At 38.0% G+C, this 25,734-nt stretch overlaps 2 protein-coding genes across 6 annotated transcripts in view; one reads left to right on the top strand and one right to left on the bottom strand.

The window, feature by feature from the left end:
* The window catches only part of LOC100120270 (lysophosphatidylcholine acyltransferase), a 26,658-nt gene extending 7,473 nt beyond the window's left edge, over positions 1-19,185 (top strand). Inside the window, exons 2-11 of one of the 2 annotated variants that reach the window (XM_001603879.6) lie at positions 10,430-10,575; positions 11,964-12,181; positions 13,931-14,043; positions 14,338-14,492; positions 14,581-14,718; positions 14,994-15,119; positions 15,230-15,377; positions 15,470-15,568; positions 15,658-15,802; positions 15,905-19,185. In XM_001603879.6, coding sequence (XP_001603929.1) covers positions 10,430-10,575; positions 11,964-12,181; positions 13,931-14,043; positions 14,338-14,492; positions 14,581-14,718; positions 14,994-15,119; positions 15,230-15,377; positions 15,470-15,568; positions 15,658-15,802; positions 15,905-15,993 — 1,377 coding nt within the window. In that variant the 3' untranslated portion in view covers positions 15,994-19,185. Of the gene's footprint in view, positions 1-10,429; positions 10,576-11,963; positions 12,182-13,168; positions 13,384-13,930; positions 14,044-14,337; positions 14,493-14,580; positions 14,719-14,993; positions 15,120-15,229; positions 15,378-15,469; positions 15,569-15,657; positions 15,803-15,904 lie in introns of both variants that reach the window. The other variant, XM_031929422.2, reaches the window with a different exon arrangement.
* Positions 19,031-25,734, bottom strand: LOC100120301 (RAB11-binding protein RELCH homolog). 4 transcript variants are annotated; one of them, XM_001603907.6, is made up of 16 exons: positions 25,699-25,734; positions 25,164-25,608; positions 24,681-24,881; positions 24,436-24,594; positions 23,879-24,354; positions 23,410-23,663; positions 23,024-23,334; positions 22,660-22,946; positions 22,243-22,573; positions 22,011-22,164; positions 21,810-21,933; positions 21,478-21,748; positions 21,273-21,408; positions 20,994-21,193; positions 20,653-20,914; positions 19,430-20,579 (listed from the first exon to the last, which is right to left on the bottom strand). In XM_001603907.6, the coding sequence occupies exons 2-16, from the start codon at positions 25,234-25,236 to the stop codon at positions 20,432-20,434; spliced, it is 3,387 nt and encodes a 1,128-aa protein (XP_001603957.2). In that variant the 5' UTR covers positions 25,237-25,608; positions 25,699-25,734; the 3' UTR covers positions 19,430-20,431. The 4 variants fall into 4 exon arrangements, with proteins under 4 accessions (XP_008211961.1, XP_001603957.2, XP_008211962.1 ...); XM_008213739.4 differs by lacking the exon at positions 25,699-25,734 and having other exon boundaries at positions 19,031-20,579; positions 24,672-24,881; positions 25,164-25,676; XM_008213740.4 differs by lacking the exon at positions 25,699-25,734 and having other exon boundaries at positions 23,410-23,660; positions 24,672-24,881; positions 25,164-25,680.

The raw sequence follows: 25,734 nt of genomic DNA, 5'->3' as shown, positions 1-25,734 counted from the left end.
AAGTAGAAATTTTATATAATGTTTCAACTTGAGCGTAATTCATGCGGAAGGAGTTAAACGCTGCAGTAAAAAACGCTCGAGCCTCTAATTCGTCTCATTTAAAGTCCATGAGTACAAAATTTTATAGCGTTTTTTTTTGCCAAAGCGAAGATAAAATAGGCTTGCAACCTTCGAGGATAATATAATGCGAACACAAGATCGAGAGAAATCGTCGAAGGATTGCTGCGAAAGATGAAATTCAATTATCCCCGAAGTAGAAACATGCCGAGCATGAGCAGACGTGTGTTGCGTTATGAGAAAGTCTCGATAGCAAACGTCGTAACCGAAACCAAATTCCGCGCGTACACGCGGCGCATGCACAGAGACGGAGAGACGCTCCAAATAAGCAGAGTCGAGGCTATACGCACACGTGAGAAAGCGAAGAAAATCCAGGTGCCGTTCGTTGACCCCGTAAAAAACGACGACTTGCTTATTTTCCGTGGTGTATCGCAATTCGGTTTGTTTACTCGGGAATGACAGAATATAATTACGTAAGTGGTATGGGGTGAAAAGAGTGTAAGCACCAAAATTCTCTTTTCATCCCAGTAATCAGACTAACAATCTGGTATCCATTCAGTCTTCCTTTATTCGCTATACACAAAAGCCTCGTCTAACAAACAAAAATCGGCCAAACAAATTCCTCTCTGCTCTCTCGCAACACGTGCGTGAGATGATCCGTTATTACTTCAACGAGATCAGCGGCTCATGCAGTAGCAATAGACGACTTCAAAGGTATATAGATAATAAGCGCACTTTCCTTGCTCAGAAGAAACTTTACAGTTACGAAGTACACGAGCGAGTGAACCCGGTGAAACTATACCGCGTGACGAGGCTCGAGATGTTTGGTTGGTTTTGTTGCAATAGATACTATGGATGCTTTGTCGATTGTCGGATGAAGTCGTTGCAGAGTTTCTTGCGCTGGAGGATAAACTTGCATTGCGTTTTTCATGCACGATAGTTTAGAGGTAGAAAGCTCCTTGTTATAATTAATGCAAGAAAATTCGAATAGTTATTTGCAATAAATAAATAACACGAAATTCGTATCGCGTTTTACACTTATCAGTTCAATGAGTACATCGCTTTCTTAAAATGCATTCTAAGCGAAAATTACCGCTACTTGATCATTGATCGCATAATCTCGATCAGTCGTACAAAGCCGATCGATTTTAAGTTAATAAAAAATTAAAAACGACCCGTTAACTGTATAGTTGACTGACCATAAGATACAGCATCGACACGGTTAATGTCTTCTTTGCACTTCTATCAATAATCGCATCTTTTGTCACGTCATTCGACCCTTTAACACTCGCAAAAAAGGCATTACGCACTACTTTTTCGTAACTATAAAAAAATTAGTTCATTCAGCGCATCCGCTGAATGAACTGATTTTCACGTCTCGGCTCGTCAAATTCCGCACCGATGCGCATAAGCGTTGCAATAGTTCCCCTCTATAGTGTATAACGTTACATTATTCAACTATAAACACGCGACAGCGATTTCGCCACTGCTGCGTTTAATTATATGGTAACTAATCGGACACACAAGGAGTTCCCAGCCGATTGTTAAACGATTGCTGTATGCGTTGAATGCGTTATTTGATGCCATCGTAAATATTTTTTTCCTTTTTCGCGAAATTATATGCGTTACACGTGATAAGAACGAGTTTAAGCGCTCTGCACTTCAAAGTAATTTAATTTATTAAGTATGATTAAATATGGCAGTTTAGGATTTCGTTTCTTCAAATCGTTCTTTCAAATATTTCACGATAACTGTATAGCATTTTTTTATTTGCCCGTGAACCAAAAACCACGGAAATCGTCTAGAACAACAGCGCGCAGATTAAAAATTGCGCCACAAAGAAGAATAGACGCTCGTCGAGACACTGATTCGAGACAAAAAGAAAGCGGAAAAAAATTTGCCGAGACTACTCGTGTATAGCTAAAGAGCCACATATACCACTGGCCCGGGGCCAATTGCGAATGACTCGCCAAGTTCAAGTCGGCGGTAAATAAAGTGATGATGGAATGACTTTCGTTGCTATAGGAAATGTGCTTTTTGGTGATTTTTGATGAGCGTGATTTTAAAGTTTTTTATTGCGTGATAAACGAGGGATTCCAAACTTGAAGGAGTTTTATTCTTTAGGGTTAAAAATTGTTCATTGAAATTAAATTTAAAAAAAAAGTTATGAGTATGTAGTAGCTTTAAACTTGGCTGATGAAAATCTGATGTATGTATATGCCGAGCTACTTATAATAGTTGCTTGGCATCGTATTTTTTTAAAAATACACGCGATTGTTAATGACATTTCCGACGTCAACCGTTCGCTACTGCTTATTATGCAAGGTAAACAAACGTTGGTTAAACTGATTTATTTTTTAGAAGTAAAACTCGAAAAGAACAATATGCATCTAAGTTTAAAACGTAATAATCATGAAAAATTTACTTCATCATTGTGAACGAAGCTTTGGTTACACAATTAACAAATTTCAATTATCACGTTGATTAACAAGAATAAGAAAACCGTTATCAAGCAAAGATCAAATGCTTTTCACAAATATGACAAGAATAAAAATATCCCAGCCTAAGGTGTGAAAACCTCTAACACTCAGAAATTTTTAATCATAACTGCAATACAAATTATTTGCATCAATAAAACTCCCTATACAATGCCGGCTGTTATTACAGGTGTAAATGGCGGACCCCTTTCTTTATACTATTTACTTTCATCTTTTCTTCGTGACAACGACTACTTCCGCGTGCTTCCTGACATCGTTTCGAGGTCACGGGTCGTGCCAAAACTTGCTGTCTCTTCGACTACTTTCTCGCGTATATGACGATGAGTTTTTTTCCATGATTTCTTTGACTTGTTAATATAAGTGATGGCAATAGGTGATCGCTTGTGAGTTTCGAATGGTTCAATTTTAATTTTATCAGACGGATGAGTTTGCTTAAAATATTAATTTTTTGTGGAATATTACAATTAAATAGATATGATGAACCTACTTTAATGATAAATACGTTGAACGCAACAAAATGCTTTTATAACACGTAAATATTATTATATTTAAATATGTACAAAAATAGAACGCAATCTTGTGCAAATATAAGTATTTGTTTTCAAATTAGTTCTCCAACAATTCCTAAAACTTGTTACTCTTGGTTCGTAGAACTATTTATTTTCACAGTCGGGAAGTTGATAAACGTTTGTAGATCGATATCAAAGAGTATAAGTTCCATACCTGTATGTAGAAGGCATGTGAAAACTTAAAACTTGAGAGAAAAAAAATGAATAATGTATGCGTGGTGATTTATTATTCAACGATTATTCATAAAATCAAATTTCGCTTTAACGACTTTCTTTAGTTTACAAAAGCATAATGTACGAGCAAACTTTTTTCATACTGCAATCATCCTGCTTTATTAATTTTCGTCTCCATTTGGCTTCTACAAAGGATGAGTAATTCTCGCGGGGATGACAAAGTTAATCTCGTAGTATTAAACAGCGACAACTGTAACCTCAATGAGGAACGTATCCCGTATATCTACGCTCATTACGATTTTTCGCAGATAGTTTTTAGGATTTATGACTTACACGCGCTTATTTATTTATTATTAAACGGGCGGAATGCCATTTACAAAAGAAAAAGGAATACAAATGATACTAATACATTAATACAATAAAGCGATGTAAACGATGAATGTTAAGAGTATTATAGAACAGATCTATAGTATACAATAGATCAAATCATCCAGCTAGTAGGCTAGGGATAAAGATCGGACAGATGATTTAAACTGATGACGTATGGATTCAAGTTTGTTGATTAGATAATGGCAATGAACTGCCTATACAAAGTTGTAGCTAAAATTTGAAAAATTATGCCCACATATTCGAAACTTCCTATGTCACCAAAACAACGACGATTAACAACCTATGCATATGAAAGCGTTTAGGTTCTAGTAATGTAAAAGCAAACGAGAACAGTCGAAATCGAATGTTAGTTTAGCAACGTGTGAAAGGAAGTCTTGCAATGTGTTTCGATTGGTGCAAGTGAACCGATTTCTAATTTTTATTTTACTTTTCATATATATGACCAACATGAACATTCGCTTTTCAATTTAAAAATAAAGTCGAAAATTTGTCAATAAGTTGATAACATCTCAGCTAGAATTTTCCTTATCGGAAAGCTGAATTTCACTCGGTTCTGTAAGACGCGCCAGAAAAAAGTTTTTTTTTCGATAAATTTAGAGCGTCGTAAAACTCTGACAAAGAGTTTCGTGCGTGCAACGACGTCCAAAACGAACGAAAATTCGATCTCACGCTCCAAATAGTCACGCAGCCTACTGCTGTGTACACTTATACCTATACGTAAAAAAAGTAGAATATAAATTATAGGCGGTGCAACGACTCGAGGCTTATTAGACGTTTACCCATACGCGATCGGAAGCCACGCGTGAGTCACTGTAAACGAGAAAACCAAACGCGTGGATGGAATATAATACGCGTATTAATTGTGATATATAATTATATAATTATCACAGGAGAGATAAAGACATTTTCCATGAAGTCATCTGTGAAATCTTATCAAAGCATATATTGTTGTAACAATTTAATATTCTCGTCTATACTTTGAAATTCAAAAGTATACCTGTATGCATATATTTTTATCTGTCTAATTATTATAACTCATAATAACCACTTCACTAACAAATCGCTCATATCCTAATCAATAATCCAGATTATACATCGGAACAAAATCCACCTCACCAATCAAGGCTACGAAAAATATTAGCAAGACAATCGACTTGTCTTTTACTTCGTAAAACCCTGCAACGACAAAAATCCTCGAACCGAATGCTCGTTTTCACTATATATAGCGTGTGTGTATAGACGATACAGCAGCGGCACTACGCGTCTCTAGAATCCCAACTACCTCATAGCACCTTTTTCGTTCACTGCATTATACACTGCATGAATATCTAGACGTATATGCACGTATACTCACTACGACGACCTTGGACGATAATTAAAAGCTGACTTAATACCGCGTGTGCGCGATGCTAAAGCGTTTTCGATCGCCTGCGCAATGCGGCTTAAGATTTTTCAAGAGCGTTCTAATATGGATGAGGACTATATAGGAATGCGATTAACGGGGGGCATCGGCTCTCGGTCGTAAAGATCGGGTTTTGTTCTTCCGCGCGGAATCGGATATGAATGTATGTATGTGCATAGTTATTGCTTTTCGCGAACTCTTCTCGCGAAGTTTTCTGGGAGAATTTCGTTATAAGATTGTGTATAATTATTCAAATTTGAGTACGCAATGAGCACAGGTATTGCAGGGTAATCCGAACAATTAAAGACTGGTTCAAATATAGTCTATACCATATGTTTGATAAAGTCGACAGCGCGTACTTGGAGCTTATCTCGTCTGTGCAGTTTGAATAAAAAGAAGCGATTTGTTACCAGACTGTGTAAACGCGCCGATACATAGTCAACAGGGTTAGAGCTTTTATTTGGCATTGCCTATGGTTGTTTTATCGTAGAGCTGTTAAATGTCGTTAAATTTCACTTTAGCGTAGGACGTTTATTTCTAAGTAACCATGATAGCTATATACGCGCAGAAATGAGAGAAACGTCAGTTGCCCTTGTTTACGATATTTATGCCTTTATTGCTAGTTATCAATTTCAACTAATCCGATTTTCTGCAGATCGACGTAAATCCGTGTATCAATACTTTTCCAAGAAAAAGGTTGAAACACTCAAATTTAGCGTGTTAAATCAGCGCGAGCTTTAAATAAGTATGTATATATCCAACAATCGACTGCATACACTTGTAACCCATTGAATTTTAATCACCTCCGATACACGAACGTGCGCGGGAAGTAATGGCCCGCGTCGACAGCACGTGTCGTTCGGAACTGTTTTAATCGCTGCGCGCCGGCAGTTATATATATATATATATATATATATATATATATATATATATATATATATATATATATATATATATATATATATATATGTGTGTGTGTGTGTGTGTGTGCGCGTGTGTATACGAGTTAGTTTGGAAAATGGGATTCCAAGGTTTTTGCGGTTAATTGTCCGACGTTGCGCGACAGCGCTCAACTTTCAATGCTGCATCTAATGACGATGCCTCGTGTTCGCGCCTGGCTTATTTTGTATACGTTTGGAAAAAATGCGAGCTAATTATAGGCGTTACGAGTCGACGAAACGAAGAACTTTTCGCGCTGTGCTTTTTTTTTAAATGCTACGTACAAAAGTATATGCTGTTCGTAACTTACTTTTATGAGAGATTTATTGCTGATCCACATCATCGAAAAGATCTTGAATCCCATGCCTCGTAACGACAATTTATATTCCAAACAACTTCGCAAGTATCAACAAGATCTGCACCAACTTTTCGCCAAGTTCCAATAACGCGTGAACATCGTTAGGGCACCGATCATCTCATACAGCGGCCATTCGCCACATCCAAAAACTTCGCAAACGACATCCACAAAACTCGCTTATAGCCTCGTGCTACAGATAGAAGATGTATTCGCACACGAAAACTGTCGGATCACCTACTTTTACCGACTATCCCATCCTATAACATTCTAGAGGAGAACTTTTGCTAGCGGAGGCCAAACGAGCAATCGATCGTCTGCTGATACTGCCACGAAATCGAGCAGTTATAATTTGCGACTCAAATATGCGTGCATGTGTTATATCTATACAGGGGCGAGATGTCTGAGGAATTGACACGGGGTACGGAAGTTTGCTGGTGAGTTCAAGGTCGATGTATAGGTGATGGCTGGAAGCTTTTTTGCAATTATCGAGTCTGAGAATAGATCGGCTGTGTATTAATCGTGCGGGTACTTGTTACAGAAGGATATAGCACGTTAAAGATCGGTAAAAAATTCGCGGGATGGTATATGCCATAGAGCATATTTTTTAGGATTGTCATAGAAAGTAGGCTCACACAAATTTCAGCAGCACTTGCTTGTAAACTCGGATCGTAATCAACACCGCCGCACACGCGTGAGTAAAACGCTTTTCCCCGTCATCTCCCGAGCTCCACTTTACGCGCGGAGAAGAATCGCGTTGGAGAAATGCTAAAAGAGACCGTAACCTCGATCTTGACAGATATACGTAAAACTGCTTCCTTTGCGCGAGGCGAACGCGTATCTCACTGTTGTCAGGAGCTGCGTATGAATATGCTAGTGAGTTTTAGTGTCGTGTGGAAAAGTGTAGTTTTTCATTTGGTGGAATAATGCGGTATGGACGTTGAACTCAATGAAATTTACTCTTCTGCGTTTATGGCGAGTCGATACCCATCGATCAGATTGACGCCGTCGGAACAACGTAATACAATCAAGCATTCATTGCGGCCATTTCTCTTTGCGAACTTTATATGCGGGGCTTGATGATCGGATCGTTGGGTACTTATAAGATGGTTTGACGATCTTCTGTGGAGAACACGCGGAGAGAGAGAAATGTCTTTCGAACGGCGTCGTTTCGATGATGAAAACCAATAACGGGATGTATACCTATGTGGCTTTGGTATTTTATTACGACTGTGCGGTTGCTTTTTCTACGCCGTTATTAAGCTGTTGTTCATCAAACGCCTTGATGTATACACGACGAGTCTATGAGAAGATGGCGAGTCTGTGGATTCACAGGCTGTTCTGAAAGCCATTTCACGAATACACATGCTTTGCAATTATCGAGGTCATAAATTATTAGTATGCGGTACGTGTTCGTATAGTTTTTATTTTCAATCATGTTCAGCAATGAAAAGTAATGATTTGATCAAATTCTTTATGAATTATATTTTCTGTGCAAACGACGCTATAATGCGCTATAATAAATGATACAATTCTGTTAATGTTTCACACCGCATCATTCCGCGACAAAATCGTCCACTTCCTCTCGAACAGTAGTATGAAGTAACAGAAAAATGACGGAGGTTGTTAAAGAAAAACGTATACCAAATCGATGCAAGAGAAGCGCGACAACGAAACCTGCAACACATTCCAAATTAAATCCTCGACCCGCATCCACCTGAGATATTCTCTTCTCTCAACTCTTCCGCCATTCACGGCTGTGTATACGCACACATTTACACATACACAGCTTCTTGGAGAACAGGTCTCCGCCGAGAGGTCGACGGCACGATCGGCATAACGGACTCGAGCGCGCGGCTATCCAACGGTATACCTGCGCCCAGCTCGCGCCTGTCTCCTCTGCACCTTCGTGTATACATGTATATATTATATATACCTATACACGCGCGGCGGCGCTTTCTCGACCTTGACACCCATGACGATCGACCCGAATCTTAGGAGGATTAGACCGGATGGGTGAAAGGAGATAAATTTTGGAGGCTGGGATGTGCCGGTGCCGTTAGAAGTTCGCGTTGATTTTTATTACACAGGCATATATCGTATTTGATTAAGATTCTTGGAGTAAAAGTGGTTTTGCGAAGCCGATCGATGGGATTTTGAAGATCGAAAAGCAATAAGTTCTTTTATGATCGTTATGGCGATCGATGTAAACATTTTGTTCAGTACGTACCAACACCCAATAATACATTTGAATTTATAAAAAATACACTGAAATCACTCGTGCATCCGATAAACACTTCCTCAATCTGAAGCAGCGATCGTAATTCAGTAATAACACCTGTTTCATATACTTCGAAACTACATTCCAAGAACCTCAAGCTGAAAAACTACAGCTAGACCTTAATTAACAGACCCTGTGTGGAGTACAAGGAATCTTTATTCGATCGAATGCCTTTTAAGGCTCTTCGCGATCGTAAAAGGCCATTGGTGCAGCTGCAGGGTCTAGCAGGTTCCGTAGTTTCGAGGAAGAGACGATACTACGGTGTTGATTCTCTCGTGCGAATGTTAATGCATAGAATTATTTTAAGATAAAAACATAATATAAATTCAAAATTATTTCTCGCAAATTACCCTTATACCAACGCTGCACCATATCTATTAAGTCTATTGAACGAAAAATTATAGGATCGAATTTTTTATTCAATTATTTTGTTTCTGGTTACAGAAGACATACAGCTTGTTATTTATGCAAGAAATTATCGAAAGTAGCATGTTTTCACTGTTCGTCCAATTCCGTACAACGAAAAAAAGCAAAAAAAGCAAAAAAAGCTCTCGAACTCATTTAATCGAGTAGCGCAGTAAAAATCTAAATTAAGAACTGCCGATGAAAAAAAAGTAATCTCGCGAGATCGCACGCGTATTACCAATTCAAATCAATCTTCTGCGGATTTCGCCTCTTCTCGCACGCGCGGCTTTTCGTTTTCGCGCGCGGTATTTCGGTTCTATTGACCTACTCACTACTCCGGCCCTGACATTAGACAGACGATGTACCCGTTTTCTCCTTTTTTTCCCTTTCTCCAAAGAGGCTCTAATGTGATTCGTTCAAACGCCACTTGCTAAATTGTATGGTATAGTCGTGCGAAGAGGACCCTATTACCATTTTACATGTTCGAAGTTTTATGAGATCGACGAAAAGTGAAAGACGCTCTCGGGTGTCACTGACTCGCCGACAAAACGAAAACAAAGAGTATAGCTTTGAGATCCTTGTCCGCGCGTGATGAGAAAGTGGGAGAATTTGCCAAGGCGGCAAAAAACGAGGAAAGGAAACTGTGTGCTTCTATAGTTCTTTTATCCGCCGACGGCTCTTTACCTACTTCCGCGAGTATTTTCGACCTGTAGAACTGCTTGAATATATAATATAGGGACTGTTAATTAGAGATTCTTTGATACTGCTATTTGGTTTTAAGGTTGTTGATATCATCTGCAAACTTTTGCGTCGTGTAAATTAAAGACAATGAGTAATGCATAAAAATCATGTTATTTGTATTTATATCATATAATTATATGGTATATCAAAATACGCAACGGTGAGAAATCGATATAATTCTCTATTATATCGCGCTGAGAAAAAACAATCAAATTTTGATTATTCAATCTCGAAGGCTGACATACGTAAAGATAGCACGAAGAAAGTATACTGACAAGATAAAGAAATTTGAAATAACTATTACAAGTTATATCCGCGGTAATATAATATTATAAGCACACTTCTGAAGATTGAAATTTCTAGAATATTCACTCTACTTATATTGCTCATTTTTTGTAAGAAAAATTTTAAGCTCTTCCCACTGATGTCTTAAGCCTTAACATATTCAATATAACTGATTCAATTATATAAATACGTTTTTAGTAAGCAAAATTGTTTTTATAATTAATTTTCATGTACAAAATTATCCTTTACAGTAATTTCAAATAATACTTTTAATGAAAAAGCAGTACGTATCAGTACAAGTACTTATACCATATCGCAATCTCGTGCTTGCAGACGGCCTTTCTGACGATAGCACTGCTGCCGATCCGGCTGATGGCTATCACGGCCCTTGTGATAATGGCCTGGCTACTGGCTTGCGTCGGACTGCATGGACTCTCCGAAGAGGACCTCAGACGTGCGCCCCTCAAGGGCTGGCGACGGTAAGCTTCTCATTCTACTGCAAGTCACGCGAGCCTCTGTATGTAGGTAGCTTTAGAACTTCCTTTGTGTGATTTCTAAATGCTTCCAATTCCTGCTGTCTATTGAAGGGTGTAAGCGAAATATCTTTTTTGAAGGAGCGAAAATAAAAGCTTTTGAAATTGAATAAAGTTTATAGTATAGCGATTTCATAATAAAATACTAGTCGTACATATATATTGTTATTTTAGAATTAGAAGCTTCTTCTAAATGATATACTTGTGTGATGATGTATGATATGGTATACATAAGCTTGCATTTTGTACATAATATAACATAATCTCTCTTCCATATATGTGTATCAAACCATTCAGTGCTTTTTAAATTATTTTTTTTTAATATTATCAAGAGTGCATTTCATGATTAAAAGAAATTGCAAATAAATGCTTATACGCCTAATACGTATATTCTTCGCTTGATAGATATATATGTGCATGCATGACAAATGATTTATTTATGGTTGTAGTGCTATTATAATATATACCCCACTAATATATTTACAATTCTTAGAGGAGCGAATGCCAGGGTTTTTAGTTACATACTCTACTTGAGTGTTGCATAAATAAATTCGTGATTCAAATCTGCATTAGTTACACTTCCGCGAAAGCTGATCAAATTTGAGCTTAAAAAGCTCTCAAAAAGATCTGGGCGGAATTAAGTCCGCCTAGTTATAGTTACGTAACATAATCTCGACATCAACACATTTCAGCAGTGTCGAGCTTCCGACCGAGACCTTATGAGAACCGGAAGGAGTCGACAACGACAAGCACTTTCTCGGGTGCAGTTGAATTATTTAATGAGGGATCAATGTAGCCAATGTCAGCTCGACGACTCACACTGGCGTGTAAAGAATCACTACAGCATACTATATACGCACGCGTGTTCCATTCGTTTTTATGGCTTCGCTAATTTTGAAATTCTAATTATGCCTCTATCTACAATTGTGAATATAATTATATTATAGCATTCTGCGATAGGCAACGTTCCACACTGGGCGCATTTCCCCTAATGAAATAGTAATTTTATTCTTTCCCTATAGCAAATTTCTGTTTTATCGACTGTGCATACTTTTAGTTTTAAAGCAAACTTTGAAGTTCGGCTTTATTAACTTTTAATTTGGTATGTACGTACCAAAAAATATCTAGTTCACACCGAAAGTGTTTTGAAATAGAAAAAAAAATTACCGGTAAAGGAGCATCGGTAAAACAGAAAGTCGATAAACTAATTTCCATATTCAACCTCTATCTTGCACGATCTACCAAATATCAACGTAGAACAAAGCATGCGAAGCATATACGTTTAGAACAACACAAGTAAAGAGATAAAAAAACAATTGACTAACCGCACGCAGAGAGTTACGCATGGTGGTCTGCTGGGTGATGCGGGTGTTCTTCATCTGTGGCGGCTTCCACTATCTCAAGGTGAAGGGCCAACAGGCCGACACCAAGGAGGCGCCGATACTCGCGCTCGCGCCACACTCCAGCTTCTTCGACGCTCTGCCGGTTGTCTACCTCGGTGGGCCTAGCATTGTCGCCAAAGCTGAGACCGGCCGGATTCCATTCTTTGGGAGTAGGTTTTTCTATTTGGCTTTACTTATAAAGGATTTGTGTTGTTGTTCTCATCAACTTAATTTTTCGAATTGAAAATTAATGTTCTCCTCCTTAGTTATCCAACACTCTTGTATATTAATATTTTTAAATAGTAAAAGCTTATACGAACGGTGCGCAAATTACTGATTAAGGGTAAAACAGTGACTAATATGATTCTAACTTAGTTCAGAATAGCAATAATATTTATATTTCTGATGAAATAACGCTTCTTAATAACAATTATAATATTATCATTATATTCGATTGGATAATGCAAAAGTTTCTCGCGTCGAGAATGGAAAGCTCGGGACCATCCAAATGATGTGTACATAATTGGTGAATGGTATAAGGTACAATGATAAAATGTAACTATATCTAGTAATGCAACGCTGCACTCTTGAAACTTACATGTATAACAAAATAACCAAAAATAGAAATGACAATAACTAACATATATCCACGCTTCACATTTAACAGGACATTTATAGAGCTTCGTAGATGGCAAACAACTTAATATTAAATACTTTTTAACAAGATTCTGTAAATAACTCTTGGGCCAAATAGAATATATGAATATACGAACGAAGATCATAAATTACGTAAAATTTCTAGTACTTTATATAAAGCTTTTATTAGTACACCGAGAAAAATAAGTTGATACAAATCTGTTTAAATAAAAATCGATATGTTTTCTCCGTGTGTAATAATATAAAGCAAATCGCAAAATACCGATAATCTTCTTTACCGACTGAGTTCTCATTCCTCGTTACATTAGTTAAAAACACGCGTGATTTCGCATACACGAACTATACTATATTAAAAATGAATGACGATCAACGAAAAATTTGAGCCTTTATTCAAAAACTTTGAAAACTCAAGTCAGCCACATCAGTCGGTAATGAGCATGACGGTATCGCCCGGCAAATAAACACGAACTCTGGAACCGGTCGTTTGTATACACCCGTAGCAAAGTAGTGCCATGGCTGTGTTTGTTGGGCCGATGGACATACCAGGCAGGTGGGATGAAGATCGTGGTTCGCGGCAAGCAGGCAAGCCGGGCGGAGGCGCCGATCTTAGTGGTGGCACCTCACTCGACCTTCATCGATGGCGGCATCGTCTACGTCACAGGATTCCCCTCGATCATCGTCAGGCGGGAGTCCGGCCTCAATCCGTTCATCGGAAGTACGTTCAACGATCTATATAAAGGATGCGGCGAGATTTTTATCTTCATTTTCATTTACATTTTAGCGTTTCATTTATATATATTTTTGCAAGTGGCGAATGCGTATTCTAAGCAAGCTTTGAATAACGAGCGAAATAGAATGTTGGGCGTAGAATACATATTTCTCTTACTTATTCATATCAAACAATCCTAAATCAACCAATTTTTTACGTGTCACATTTATCATGATCAAAATATTGTTTCAAAGAGATACTTAAAAAAAATGTAAAGTTTAAATTAGCAATCGTAGAACGAAATGTATGTTATTCCATTCACTGAATTGTGCAGACGGAGACAACATTTATTATCAAGATAGATTATGCGCTAAATATTATTGCTATATATATATATATATATATATATATATATATATATATATATCAAATTCACAATCAACTCAAAACTTCTTTTAATGAAATGTAGCCATCAAAGTTTCCGATTTAAAAGCTTCTTAAAAATAACTAGCAAAACTAAAGTAGACTAATTCTTTCGCGCTCGATTGCTTAGAACTGATTAACTACACACAACCTGTCTACGTATGGAGGGAGGACCCCAATTCACGACAGAACACCGTCAAGGAAATCATCGAACGCGCTACATCCAAGGAAGACTGGCCACAGGTATTAATAATTACCAATTCGATTAATTTCTATGTTATCTGTGAAACTTCATACGAATTGATTGGATCTTTCATAATAAAACGAACGTACGTTATTCATATCACGTAGCTGATGAATTTTGAAAACACTAGTTAAACTGTCGACGCACCTAATTTGACCTCGAAACACAAGCCCTTCATATCATTCATGAATCCAATATAATTTATCGAGGCATCTTCTCAGCGGCATACTTACTTAAAAAACATGATACTTGATCGCAAATTCACTCTATTGAAATTTTGTCTGCTTCGTCAGGTGATGATATTTCCAGAAGGTACCTGCACGAATCGCTCCTGTCTGATAACCTTCAAGTCCGGCGCCTTCTACCCGGGTGTCCCAGTGCAACCGGTCTGCATCAGATACCCCAACAAGCTCGACACAGTCACCTGGACCTGGGAGGGACCTGGAGCGTGAGTTTTCATTTGTTCTCATTTACTTTTCAAGCTGCATAATCAGACACTTGTAATTTCAACGGTAATTTTTTTTCGCTGCTCAAAGGTTGAAGCTTTTGTGGCTGACCCTCACACAGCTGAACAGCAGTTGCGAGATCGAGTTTCTCCCGGTCTACAAGCCGAGCGAGGCAGAAAAACTGGATCCCAAGCTCTACGCTAACAACGTTCGCCGTCTCATGGCTGAGTGAGTATCGTTGCTCTCTGGATGAGATTACTACATTATTTAATTGTTGTGTATGATTTGTTTTTTTTTCATACGATCGCTTCATCTTCAATGTATTTGATATTTGTTTAAATTTTCAAAAGAACGATATCTTTGACAGAGGCATCCTTATTTTTATACTACACGCACACACACACACACACACACATACGATGTATTAAAAAGAGCTCGATTATGCTGATTCGACGAAGAATTGTGAATTAAAGAAAATATATCGTCGATTTTAACGTTTCCAGGGCTCTGCAAATTCCAGTGTCGGATTACACGTACGACGACTGTCGAATAATCAGCAAGGCGCACCAGCTGCACATACCAAACGCTTCGACCATCGTCGAGGCTCACAAGCTGCGCTTCAAGCTCGGGTATGTTCGATAACTAATGTGATTGTTCAACGATGCCGCAATTTTCATTTAAAGTTTATACAGCTTATATCATTATATTATTGCAAATACTCAATTTTGATTGCTCACAGTTTGCTAAAGGAGAACACAGAGGAGGAACTGGTGCACAAGAAGTTCGAGAGGTTCCCGGAGATGGTCGATTTCCACGAATTCGCACGACTGCTCAGACTCGACGAGAACAATCAGGCAGCTCAGCATCTATTTAAGATTCAGGATAAGGTAAAACAAAGGCGTATAACGCGAATTCATAGGCCTCGATTTATTTTAGATACTTTCGTATATTCACATCCGACTTTTGACTTTGAACGTAGCATAATCGAGGAACGATCGACTTCGAGGAGTACATTTTCACCGTCATGGCGATAGCCAATGCCAATACCGAACTCGACATGGTCAAAGTAGCCTTTGAGGTACGTACACGTGTTATTATAACGCTGATTGAAAAGCCTGCGTACAATCATAATGTCTGACGAATATATGCTCGACGCGTCAATTTCAGGTATGTAGTTCAAACGCGAATTACAACCTGAGCGCTATGGAGTTGCGGAAAGCGCTGCACCTGTCGCTGACCATTGGTCCCGACGAGTCAGACAGGATTTTCCATCAGATCCAGAGGGAGCACAATTGCAACACTGCGAATCACGGTACGTATAATAGCCTATTGAACTTCATTGAAAAGTTCTTGATTGATATGCCATAGGTGTTTCTCTAATAATCACGAACGTCGAATAAAATCTCTTCCACAGATCAAGTACTGTCGGTGCTGAGTACGCGGCCAGAGTTCCAGCACCTGTTCAGCGAGTGTTCCGAGGCGAAGCGGAAAAAGAGCATTTGAGAACGCCTGTTTTCAAAATCACGAAGTCCTCCAGTCAGCTCCAAGCGGCATCATCGTCATCGCGACTCGCACAGCAAGCCTCTCGTGCACGAGTCCCTCTCCGGCGGCTTTACCCAAATTGTCTAGCCACCATACTTTATCTGTATTTCTCTCTCTCTCTCTCTCTCTCTCTCTCTCTCTCTCTCTTTCTCAAGCTCTTTCGGTTTTTACTACTCTATAACGATGCAGAGAGACGACGGCTAGAGGGAATAAGGACACTCGGGTGTACTGGGATTTTTTAGAGGCCTAACGTTTCGTTGACTTTGTGAAAAGAAAGCCATTGAAAAAAATTGTTCGAAAAAAAAACGATGCCAAACAGACTCGATGCCAAAGTCCCAGTTCACCCGTTCGCCGCGATCAGGTGAAGCGTTTACTATATAGACGAAGCGATGCGCGCGCGCGCGGTCGACTATATGATTATCTTGCGAATCATATATGCATATACTTAGACAAATCATACCCACAGACACATAAACCGATTGACAGAAATTCGAGCTGAGAGGCGCGAAGGAAAAATAGCTGTTCGAAATGAGCCGTTGGCTCCGATTCGCTCGAACGAGATGCGAACGAGAGAAAGTCATTTGGATGAGCGACGCTCAACTCTTATAGTATACGGGCGCTTTACATACGAAGATATACATTATTATATTACCATTTTTTTGGCCTCCAGAACGAACTTTGCGGACAATATGTGGACTTGCGATAATGATGTACTTTTTGTGGCATTAACTAACAATGATTTTAAAAAAGCAAGCAGTTTTTATCGTACAATCATTTGATTTCAATTTGTTTAACGCATACACGTTTGTTTTAAAAATAAATGTTTTTACAAGTTTTCGAAGAATTCGATTGAAACTATAAACAGCATTTATTACGGACAAAATTCTGAGAATTAATTGGATCTTCGAAACTTCCCATCTCGCATGGCTAAAGCTTCGGCGCAACGTTCGTTCGGAGGCACAGACTCTAATAACGAAGATTTTTCCCAAAACGAAGCCTGAATTCACAGTCATGTAAATAGTAGCACTCTATCGACGTATATCAGTAATCATAACGTCATAATTATTAGCCGATTCTAGTAGAGACGCGACACGCGGTTGAGAGTAAACAAAAAACATAACAGTAGCGATGATGTTTCGATTTCGAAAAGAAAGCACCGATGCACTTGTTATAAGAATAATTGTGTAAATAGTCGACGATTCCTCTTATCTTTCATTGTTTATTATAATTATTATTAATTAACTAATTGTATTGTATTTATATAATTGTCTATATTATTGGTATTTACACTTTGTGACTCACGTCGCAACCTGCAGAACTTGTATTATTTTAATGGTAGTATTTATTGTGTAAGTTTATTGTTTTTAACTTGTAACTAATACCTGTACAGGCAATCGTTGTTGAGTTTCTTATTCTTTCATCCATATTATATATAACATGTACGTTTTAATTCAAGTTCGACGCTATGTAACTGTCCAGAATTACGTTAGATATATATTATATAGGATAATACGTATACTTATATACAATAATCGACATGTTTTCCTTTCGAAATCGAAAAGCGCGAATCGCTTATATAAGATGTAAACATTAATAGGTCAATAGAAAAATATTTTTATAGGTTTTCATTCCCGTTTAATAGTAATCGCGCTCAGGGTTTCGAAGGTTTCAGAGTTACTAGGAGTTTTGCCGGCAATCGTCCATTTTCAACAAGCGTTCGTTTCATTTTTTCCTAAACGAAAATCATCAAAAAATTCATAAAACTCTACCGTAATAAATAACGTTTTTTCTGTGACGTATATTCAAAGCGTTAAAAGATTCAGTGTACGAATTTTCAACATCAAACCTTATTTTTAGTGAAAATTTCATCCAAAACTGCGCGACCAATTTCTCACAGCAGGCAGCAAGTAAATCATTACGAAAAACAGATGCAAAATTTTTTGATAGAAAGCCACGACAAATCCCTAGAAAACTACACACGATGCATTACACGTATATATGCGAAAGACAAGTACCGTTAACTATACGTAAATACACGCGCGTTTCTAGTTGTTGAGGAATGAGTGCAACCATATACGGTTCGTCGCTCGAGAACGGACACATCTTGCAGTATTTAATAATTCAATCCAAGATTTTAATGAGAGACGAGTGCGTAAAGGGTAATAATTATACCCACATCTATTATCTAGTTGAATCAAGAAAAACGATAGTAAAAACATAAGAATACATGATCAATCACAAGCGATTAATCGCATACCTTGTATTGTATTCGAAAAAAGGTACTTAATTGATCAATTGACCTAAAAAAATTAATGCACGTGCTACTAATTATTTTGAAGGAAAAGTTATGTCACTTGAAAATAGTAGCGAGCGCGAGGAAATAAATCGCGAGCTTAAATAATATTACAAAGGAACATTTTTTAATATGAATTATTTATGATATTCTACGTAATCGATGCGCAGCTGTAGCTCACGCTCGTGAAATCTTACAAGTTCAATTTGTGCATATGAGTTAGCCCTTCGATTATTGCATGATTTTATAAAATAATTTGCCTGTGTACTTTTCGTCTTTGTTTATTTTTAATTTTTAAAAACGAAGTTTTAGTTTTCGAAGCTAGTAAGCTTCACGACAGCTATTATGGGAAGAACATTTGTTTGTTAAGTGACGAAGAGATATAATGTATTTATTATTCATTTATTTATTCAGACGTATTACGCGTTCACGTGCGTAATAATTGTATATAACAAAAATTAAATATTCTTACAAAGAACTGCAGATGAGTAGCTTTCATTTTTCCTTAAAACGTACAGAAAATGATCAAGGTAAGTTTGAAATAATAGTTCCTCTACAGTTAACAAATACTTTTATTGCTAACTCAATTTTATTTTATACACCATATTTCTTATCGCGGCATTCGATATAATATTCATTCGAATATCGAACGGCAAAAGTAAATTTAATATAGGTTTTCAAGTACTCTGTATAAATACAATAAAATTTTATAAAAAAAAAAATAGTTACAAAAACAATTATAAGCAGCATACATCAAAGATTTGGAGTACAATGTTTTCAATTTTACATAAAGACAAATAATCGCAACTTCTTCGGAAAATATTGTACACAATAAAATCACAATTAGAAAAACATTAAAATACCAGTTGGAAGTTTGAATTAATTACAATAAAATTTAATGAATACTTCATTCAATAAATATACAAATATATAATCACTTTACGCACAAAAAAATATTTCATCACATTATGTCGCAATAAATTTCAACTCACTTTTCCACGGTTCAAAAATATATAGATATAAATATTAATATTAGTCGAGTTGATTTAAAAAATTCTTATTAGATGAGTAACTTTGATTCTATTACAAACGCGATGATTTTCCACATCCAAAATATTATGCTACTTAAAGATGCATTGCAAAAATATGCAGGATTACAAGGGAGGCATAGGTGCTCGTTTATCTTTTAGAATTTAATTTCAGATTGCTCCAGGCGAAGTTACCTACCTATAAAAAATATTTATAATTTCATCAAATACATCTTCGATGAAAAAAAATACATACAATCTCTTTTATCACGATTCCGAGATTTCGATACTATATGTATATATAAAACTATCTTATCTCTCGCCTACAACTCGCATTGCAGTAAGGGACGTAAGATCTAAAGATTCCATCATCTTCTTGCTATTTACACGCATATATTAAGTACATTATGGAGATATATCTGTTAACTTTTGTAAACTCTCTCAACGAACCAATTAATAACAGACCTCTTAACAATTCACTTCTTAACATAGTAACCTGCTTTGTACATTTTTTATTTTCGTTATTTTTCCGTCCATTGCGCTTATATTCAATGTATCATTGCCGGTGAAATATATTTACATATATTTCCTCATTATACGTTAGTACTGTGCGTGTAAACATTAAACGTTCTTGAAAATTTTATACAATTGTTTTACGAATCACAAAATTGATACAGCAATAGATGAAAGATATGTTACTTTTCTATCTGAAAAGTCTTAATACATTTTGGTGTTAAACGTGTGTAGTCATGTACATAAAAACGAGGTAAGCAAGTTAAGACAAAGGGGATGCCCAAAATTCTTCACCTCTCTGTATATCCGAATTCACATAAAAATTAGCCAATTAATTTAATCTAGCATTCTAACAATCGAATAATTTTTAACCCATGAAATGACCAGAGATAAAAAGAAAATGTTTCCCAATCCCAATACATAGTTATTCAGGCACGAAGCATCTTTCTTAACGCATGTATTGTAAATATAGAATAATTAATAATTATTAAACAAAAAATATGAGATTCCACATGGGGCCGACCGCCCAACCAAAATATCATCGTGGTCATAGTTCTATTACTTATCATTTTTTCCTAAAGATGCTAGGCATACTAGGCGAATTCGTCTTCTGCTGGAAAATTTTGCTAACACGCTGACGCATATCTTCAACGCCCTGTCCGACATTTACCGTAGCCATCGATAGCGAAATTCCGCTGCTCATCGATGCTGACCTGAAATTCACAAGACGGTTTTAATTAAAATGAGAATCACTCGAGATCGACTTTACAATAAATTTTTGCATACCTGTCCATTTGTCTGGGCATATCTTTTTTAGACTCGATTTCCCGTAGAAGCGAGCGCACTGCATCCTTCTGCTGAGGCACTACTTGACTTACTAGCCCTTCCAGATACTTGAGGCCGGGCAGAATGGCATTGTTTACGCACTGATTGCTGAGCGTGCAGTACACCAGTACAGAATAAGCCTCGACTAGAGCGTTGGCTAAATCAGGTTTTCTATTTTGCTGAAGTGCCGATGCAGTTATTCCAGTTAATTGGGTTGCTATCACTAAATTTTTAAGTACGATATCGATTAATTTTTTAACCTATATACATTTTAAACGACATTATTATCGTTTAGCAATTACCGTCTTCAACGTAATTCTGGGGGCAGGAGGGCGCTATCGCGGCCAGGGTTAAAACCAAAGGAACAGCTAAAACACTTGGAACACCCTGAGGATCTCGAACGATTGTTTCCAGCGTTAATCGGGCTTTATCTTTTGCATCGCGCACCTTGCTCTCCGTAACAAGTTTACCCAGTACTTGCACTGCAGCTGCTTTAACGGATCTGCAGAAATAACGTTTTTTTATAGAGGCGTTCTGAGAGCATTTCAATGTTATATTAAAAATATTGAAAATATGCATACGCATCTGAATCACTAGCTAGTGTAACTGCCGCCGGTGCTATTCGAATGTCGACTAGTTTATTAGAGATTTTACAAATAATTGAACTAAAAAGGGAAGCAGTAGCGCACTTGACAGTTGAGCTTTGATGGACAACACCTGCAAAATTGAAATAGTATATTAGCCATCTGTCTGAAATGTCATTTTCTGATAATTTCTATGACGTACCATCCCATAATCCCGAAAGTACAAATTCTTGCAGTTTGTCTTGAGCACAGTATTTTACAACGGCGATCCGAAGACCATTAAGGTCGGCTCCACGTAACGCCATTTCTATGAGGTAGTGTTTAAGAGCATTGGTAAATTCATTGCTATCTAAAGTAGACAGTATCGATAAGTGTGCCGGTACAAGATTTAAATTTATCGTTTGGTTGTGATTATTCAGCGCAGACAACTCTTCGTTCATTCTGTCGAGATGTGGCTTGAAAGCCAGTAGAATCTAGGGAAACAAGTTCATTAAATAAAAAGGTTATTATTTTCCTTTGAAATTCGACATTTACCTTGTATCGGGTAATATATTTCCCGAAACCCAGGCACAGTGACTGTAGATATGTAAGAAGCTCGTTGACAACATTTTCTTGTGCAATATTAACGGAGAGAGTAATATCAATAAGATCGAGTATTCTATAAACAAAAAAAAACAATAGATAAAGAATCGTCTAAAATTATAAAAATGGTAAAATGTACGTACGTCAACTTACAATTTTTCAGACAACCATTCTAATTCAGACCACGTGCAATCGCCCCACGCACTGAGGAGGAATGTATTGAGTAGGATCCCAATGTCTACCTCACACTCATAAAAGATCTTTGGATCAACTATCGTTGAGTTGCAGAGACTGGTAAGTTCAGGAGCTGTAAATTTGGTTTTATCACCCACGATATTCCAGATAAGTGCGTAAATTTGAAAAAAAAATGGCAGGTAGAACTTACGCAGTTGCGGTGATAGACTCTCTTGCATGCGTCTGCGGACAGTTTCGGTATCAACGACACAAACAATTGTATGGGGCAGCAATTTGTATAACAGACCGAGCAGCGCCGCGGTTCTATTGCCCTCGTGGTAGTCCCGAGTCGGGGAACACGAGTTTGTGGCCGATGGCTTGACAAGGCTACGAAGCTTGCCGAGGATGCGCGGCAACAGATGGGACTGTAACCTCTTCAGAGACAGAGCCCATTGAGCTAAAATCGGAAGCAAAATACTGCTGGCGGCTTCCACAACATCAGGCGAAATATCTTCCATTGCTGTCAGCGCCAGCTCTTCGCACTGAAGAAGATAAATTAAAATAATTTTTAGTTTTTCGGAGTATAATATCAATAAACTAATAGCTCCTCAATTTTTGTCCAACATACTTGGAAGTACTTATCGGGATCGTCCATAAGAGCAACGAGTAATGACAGGCTTTTAACAACCGCGACTCTTACAACGGGCTCCTTATCGTCGAGCAACATCTGCTGCAACATCGATATCATCAATGAGTTTCTAATGCTACTGGCCGTATAAATCGCTAGAGCGGCGCAACACTCAGCAGCCAACAGCCGTCGTTCTGAGTACTTGTGCTGACTCTGTTCCCAGCACAGATTTAGCACCTCCTCGTTATCCGTTGGTTCTTTTTCCAATTTGGCGATCGCGATCAAACCTACGAATTGCAGATTCTGTTAATAAATTAATTCCCAACTAATTCATTTTTTCGATGAAGTGATTTCTCTCTCGTACCAACAAGCACCATGTGCCTCTCTTCATTTTGCGGCCTCTTTTGTAGATTAAACAGAATCTGTAGCAGCTTTTCGCGCTCGACGGAGCTAGTCTGTAACTTGACGACACTCAGCAGCAGTGATATCACCTCTTCACGTTTGTTTAGGATAACATTAGGAATGATGCGCGGCAGCGTGTGAGCTGCGATATCCGGCAGACATTCGCGTGTTATACCCTCCTTCAACGGCTCCTCAATGACCTGATTAGCGTGCGCCGGCACTGGTATCTGGCAGTGCTTTAATACCTCGCGTCTAAAACTCGCTGGCAGATATCTGTAGATTATTTGACGTTTTTAAATTAACATTTAAACGAGTAATACAAAACAAACATTACGAAGAAGTACACACCTAGATGGCGAATCAGATTCGTTAGCAGAGCTATCGGTTAGATCAGCCCTGGGAAAGTGTATCCGTGTCCATTCGCGTTCGCTCGTCTCGGTTTCACCAAGACTCACGGCCATTGATGCGCTGTCGTCTTCCTCGGCCTCTGGCAAAGCTGCCTGGGACGACGAGGCATCTTGGGGTGGCGACTCCAACATCTCAAACTTATCAGGTGTCGTCGAACTCGAATTCAACGTCAGAATAGTTCCGGAACCTTCCTGCTGTACGAACATAACTATGATTTATGATATTGTTGAATTTTTCAATGTTTGAAAGTGCAAGCAGTGTAATTTTATTAACACGGTCTTCTTTTTATCGCAAACATTTTAAATGACAATAAACTGAATAAAAATTATTCATGAATCGTGCGTTCTAAAATTTGATCCTCTAATACTTAAATTTTAATTCTGGCTAAATGAAAAACTTCAATAATTACCCCAGTGGCAGAAACAGCAGTGGTGAGATTAGCACTGTCCAACAGCTCTTGTAAATTCGTTTTCTCCTGCTCAAGCGCGACTGTCTGTTGTTTGAGTCTTTCTACTTCCTCAGCCTGTTCACTTACACGCTTATTAAGCTCAGCCTCTTTTGCTTGCTCTTTCACCTCATCTTCTGTTTCTTCAGTTTGTACAGCAACAGTGCTAGAAGGTGACTTGTCATATCCAGTGGATCTCATGAATTCTCTGTATATCTGCAACAGTTCAGGAGGCTTTGGAATGTTTAGGCCTACATCCTGCCAGTCTTCAAAGTCCTGATCTTCATTTTCATCACTGAAAGTTATGGATGTAAGCTTGTAAGAATTGGCTAATAGGTACTCGTTTACTAAAAAATTCAAGGCTCGTTGCTCATGGGGTTTGATGGGATGCTCAAATAAACCTTTCTCAGAGTTCTTGTCAGGAGTGCTGACTTCTGATTCTACAACAATATCAAAATTTTAATGAGTTTGCTTAAAAGTTAAATCCAACATTGAAGGTTTCGAATTGTGACTGATTTTACCTGTTACAACTGTTAGATTGGCTCGCAAGGAATTAATATTTTCTTTTGCTTTCCTAAGCTCAAATTCAAGAACTGCAACTCTTTCATCCACCCCACCACCATCTTCAGAGTATCTTGTCATGTCCAGAGAATCTAACGTTGCTTGACTGGATGATCTTGCTGCCAAGAAATGATAAAACATGACATTAATTACTCTAAAATTACTCTTTAAATTTTTCTAAAAAATTAGCCTTTACAGTTCTTACGTATGGGTAAGCATGGCTCTGGCTTCATGTTTAAGCACTCAAAGTTGTTGGGATTCGAGAAAAAATCTCTAAGCAGTGGCAATTCTCGATCAGCTTCGCATAGTTCAGCATGAAGCTCCAAGGCAGTCAGGAGCAATCTTTCACTGAGCAATTTAGTGGCTATCTCCTCATACGATATCATGGCTTGGTTCAGACCCTTTCCTAAGAAAAAAAAACAATATTTAGCACAGATATTTGAAAAAATAAATATATCAACACTATTTGTTAAGAGCCGGAGTCATCATTGAGCAAATCCAATAATTAAAACTAATAAGCAGCATCAAATACCTGCGTAATCAAACATTTATACTGCAAAATCAAGAATCCCAACAAGTGGTTGAGTGCACACAGTCTTTTTGTCAAAACGAGAAACATCTGTTCCAGAACTATAGCAACACTAAAAAGCTACTATAACAAACAGACAAGCCATCAAGACAATCTCACCTTTGGTGAACGGAGCCTCCTGGAGACGAGGCTCGGCGTTCCTAACCTCCTCGACGGAGGAGGTCGCCATCATCCCTGAACCTCGACGGTTTCGCACTGTCGGGGAACTACGATTTCCACGAGGGAGTATTATCAGATATAATAGGACATGCTGATGCGCCTTCTACACGTCGTTTATTAGACCGTTTCGTCACATCTGCTATATATTGCTTTAGCGATGCAGATTGCTGATGCTCCGAATAAAGAGGACCCGAGCTTAGAACGTAGACGTAGACTGACAGCGACGACGGACGATGCGCCGCCCAACCCAATACACTTTTTTATATATAAAAGTACATATACATACATACCTATAGCGGGAATTTTACCTGTGCGCTGCAGCGCGCAGGTAGCGCGCAGGTGAGATATTATATCTATCAGATTCAGGTATATGGCAGTATACTTACTGTAAAGATATGAGTAACAGTGATCAAACATAAAACACCTGTACGCGCCATACTATAATATATAATATTGTTCTAAAAGTACAAGATACCTATAAAAGCAGAACGCAACTCGTTACATATGTACG

The sequence above is a fragment of the Nasonia vitripennis genome, chromosome 4 (genome assembly GCF_009193385.2).
Source record: "Nasonia vitripennis strain AsymCx chromosome 4, Nvit_psr_1.1, whole genome shotgun sequence".
Lineage (NCBI taxonomy): Eukaryota > Metazoa > Arthropoda > Insecta > Hymenoptera > Pteromalidae > Nasonia > Nasonia vitripennis.
The sequence above is the reverse complement of the archived record's forward strand: the minus strand, read 5'-3'. Positions and strand labels throughout refer to the sequence as shown.